We start from the raw sequence: 4,161 nt of genomic DNA, 5'->3' as shown, positions 1-4,161 counted from the left end.
TAAGTTATGTCTATACTAATCCTTGAAAGGAATATCTGAATGGAAATCTTTGTACGTTTCATGGAATTATATATACAATATATATATATATATATATGACATGCCACAAAATGACAATACTAGTTAATTGTGAACAATAAGAGAAAAAGACAGGAAGGTGAAGGCATTGAAAATGGCACGGTACAACAAATAAAAGTGGGAGTATTGCCAGCCAATTCCCTGTTAGCTGAGTCATAAAGACTGCATGTTTCTCTTATATCTACATCATATCCTCACTACTAATACTACTTCTACTACTACTACTACACTACTTCTCTATACCACATCCCCACTCATTCTATCCTCATCAACTCCCTCTTCTCTTCTCCTAACCATTTTGCCTAAATTACAAAAATCTCATCACTTTTTCTTCTTCTTCAAAAAAAAAAAATAGTGCTGTATTGTTATATCTACCCTCTCTTTCAAAACCCTACCAAATAATCATGAACATGAAAGGCATGACCAAGAAGAAAATGGGGGGTTTCATGTGCCACTCTCCCGCGGCAACCGCCGTTTGCATTACGCCTGATTCGCGCTCGGCCATCGTGCCAGGCCGAAGACTCGTACCGGCAGATCGTTATGTTACCGCCACTACTACTAGTGGTGATCGTCACATTAATGGGAGATTATTCACCACTGCCAAGTACTCGAAACTTGTTCATCATCATCATCAACACGATCATCATTCTCAAAGAAAGTTGATCAATAATACAAGTACCACAAGTACTAATTCGGCTCATAACAAATCAGTCGTTTTGCCTGCTTCCTTGATCAAGGGCCCACAAAAAGCTTCAAGGATTAATGGTGATCATGATCATTATCGTCAGCAAAGACCTCCCAAACCACCACAACTCATGATCAATTCAGTGCCTGATAATGTATTCCAGGTAATGCCATTATTATACCCTCTTCTTTTCTTTTTCATCACACAATGTATGTAAAGAGAAAACCAAAAATCTTATGTTGTTCACACACATGACACACTTGGGTTTTTTTTATTATTATATTATATATATTTATACATATAATAATTCCGATATCCGTTAAAAACATTGATGATAATATCGAATCTTCAAACTTTGTACATTTTAACTTATAAGGGTACAATTTGGTTTTGCTTTTTCACTTTATTTTGTCAAACCAATTAAATTTTCGCTATGGGCGTTACTGTATAGTTATTAATCAGCAACCTTTTATTTATTTTTAATAAATAATAATCAGCTACTTTGGCTGCATATTTTTATTGACTGTACCAATATTATTAAATAAGTTTTAAATTTAAGTAATGATCAGTTCTAATTCTCCACGTCTCTTCCCAAAACTGATGATAGTGCGCATAATAATAATAATTTGTCTACTCGATCTCTTAGCATTTTAAAAAATAGTATGTACTTATTTAATTATAGGCTAATGATTAGTCATATTAATTCGTATTATGTAAGTCTTACATTTGTAAGAGCACATTATATATATTTGGTACCATGCTAATTAATAGTATACAATAATACATACTAATATTCATAATGCATTTTTATATATATTTATATTACTATATGTTCAATAATGTGGGACCAAATGAACGTGACATGAGTACTATATATATTATATGTGACAACATGAAATAATTACTAGAAATGTGATATCTCTTTCTCTAGTCCCTTGATGCTGTTTAGGATCTTCCTTTTTTAAAATTATTTATAATCTTTTTTGTTTCACTGTGATATTTATGACACCTACAATATTAACTATAATGTATATATATACATAAAATACTTAATTAGTATCGTTTATAAATACAGAGACGACAATATGGTTCGTATAATAACAATGAAAAAGTATATATGTATGGACACACTAATATATACATTAAACGTCTACGTTTGCTCATATTAATTAATTATGAGTTAATAGTATGCCTCGATTTATTATTATTATTTTTTTGGGATAATGGCGGCAACAATTTAAGGGAAAGCAATAGGAACATAGTCATTAAATACTTATTGTTTACAGTTGAGAATGAGAAGTCTTTTTCATCGATTTAATGCTAAATTTTTTACATTATTTTTGCTGTGGAATTAATGGGTGTATCTAATTTTTAATTTTTAATAACATTGCATTTAAAAAATTGCTATTTGGTATGAGCAGTAAACATATTTATTACTGTTTATTCTTTTCTTTTATATATATTAGTATGAAGAAAAAAAATGTTGATTTGAGTTGAAAAGTATCATAACTGTATTGATGACTTCTTGCTTCCATAATATAAAACATATATGTTGTGTTTGTAGGTGGTTGTAATGAGGGTTTCTCTTCATTGTCAAGGATGCGCTGGTAAACTCAAGAAACATCTTTCTAAAATGGAAGGTATAAATTTATGTTCACTATACTAATTATGTTTATAAATATATAAATACAAACAAAGAAAATAATATTTTCCAATAATATTAATCAATTTGTTTACTTTTAAATTATTCTCAGAAAATTAAATCCAAATGAAGGTTAATATAACCTATAAAAATTTTGCTTGGATTAATTAGGTTATATAGGAATGCATCGATCTTGAAATGTAACTTACCCTCTAATTAATATCACATTCGAGATTTATTCACCTTTTTTTTCATATATTAAATCAATTATAAAATTTTAAATCAAAACATGCACCGATATATGTGCATGACTATAAAACTTAATAAAACAATCTTGTGTATCATAATGGCAACAAGGTCAATAGTAAATTTTCAATGATATATAAGGAAAAAAGAGAAAGGGCATGCAGCAGAGTAGTAAAACTTATAAGTAATTTAACGTAAAATTATCAATTGAAAAGGATAAAAGGAAAGAAAGTACAGACTATATATAGCAAACTTTTCATCCCCAAAACTGTCATGAATTCTAGCTGTGACGTATAATAAGGCAACGCACAAAACAACACTATAACGGAAACCCTAGACTTTGACCTAAACCTAATGCATGATTTTGGCACATATATAAATTATTATTATTATTATTAATATTTGGTTGGGTGGAATTTTCAGGAGTGACGTCGTTTAGCATAGAGCTGGAAACGAAAAGGGTAACTGTGATGGGACACGTGTCGCCCGTTGGAGTTTTGGAGAGCATCTCCAAGGTTAGAAGAGCAGAGTTCTGGCCCTCTGCATGTTCTGCTACCGAATAGCTATTTTAACCCTAGCTATTTATTAATTAAGGTTTTTCAACTTTACCCAAAAAATATGGAACCTATATATATATATATAATATTATCCCTATTTATTTATAGGAGAGAGAACTCGAACTTATGTTATACATATCTCATATCTCTGATTATCAGCTGACTCAGAAGGAATTTTATATGTAGTATATTTTGAAGCTTTGCATGCATGCCCCTCTCCTTTGTTTGTAGGGCAACTGTCCCATTGAGTTCAATGTTAGGCCAAATGGTCCTATCACAAAATAAAAGCTAGGTAGAAAAAATTCAAATGGGTAGGTGTGAGAGACTTTGATAATGTGATGACCAACTTGAAGTTAATTGAAGCTGTATTGATAGTGATATATATCATGGGTGAAAATGCTTGAATTTTATCTATTTTTTCACCTATATATATGGTAATGTTTAAGACATATATGTCTATTAACTTTTATTTACCAAATCATGTGATGATCAATTATATGTGATGGTTGTGTGCTATCATTATATGTATATAGCACTAAAGTGATTTTTTTTTTTATATTTTGTATACAATATGCAAATTAAAATTTGTTTTGTATTGTATGGTCCTAGGTATTATTGTCCGATTCCAATAAGTTGTTAATGTCACTATCTAATGAAATGGTATATATTGGTTAATCAATGAAGACAGAGTGATGTAAAAAAAAAGTCTATATGTTGTGAAAAAATATTGCATTGGCTCAAATATGAGAAAGTGGCTCCTCATACAGGCAGAGGTAGAGTACAAAGGAGACATGTGTCCTAATACAATTGAATGAAAAATTAACGAACCAACACATTAATTAACTATATAAAAAGAAGATTAATACACATGTATATGTGTTTTGCAAAAATTACCGACCGGATCCTGTGTTTTATTAAATGACAATTTGAACCCTACATTTTGCAAAATAAAA

At 30.1% G+C, this 4,161-nt stretch overlaps 1 protein-coding gene across 1 annotated transcript; it reads left to right on the top strand.

Moving 5' to 3' along the window:
• The first annotated feature begins 294 nt into the window (after nucleotides 1-294).
• On the top strand, nucleotides 295-3,618 carry LOC133782057 (uncharacterized). Its single transcript, XM_062221212.1, has 3 exons — nucleotides 295-926; nucleotides 2,328-2,403; nucleotides 3,075-3,618. Exons 1-3 carry the CDS (start codon nucleotides 483-485, stop codon nucleotides 3,212-3,214), a joined length of 660 nt encoding a protein of 219 aa, XP_062077196.1. The 5' UTR covers nucleotides 295-482; the 3' UTR covers nucleotides 3,215-3,618.
• The last annotated feature ends 543 nt before the right edge of the window (nucleotides 3,619-4,161 follow it).

This window comes from Humulus lupulus, chromosome 6 (genome assembly GCF_963169125.1).
Source record: "Humulus lupulus chromosome 6, drHumLupu1.1, whole genome shotgun sequence".
NCBI classification, from domain to species: domain Eukaryota; kingdom Viridiplantae; phylum Streptophyta; class Magnoliopsida; order Rosales; family Cannabaceae; genus Humulus; species Humulus lupulus.
Note: the sequence above shows the minus strand (reverse complement) of the source record. Positions and strands in the feature narration are given on the sequence as shown.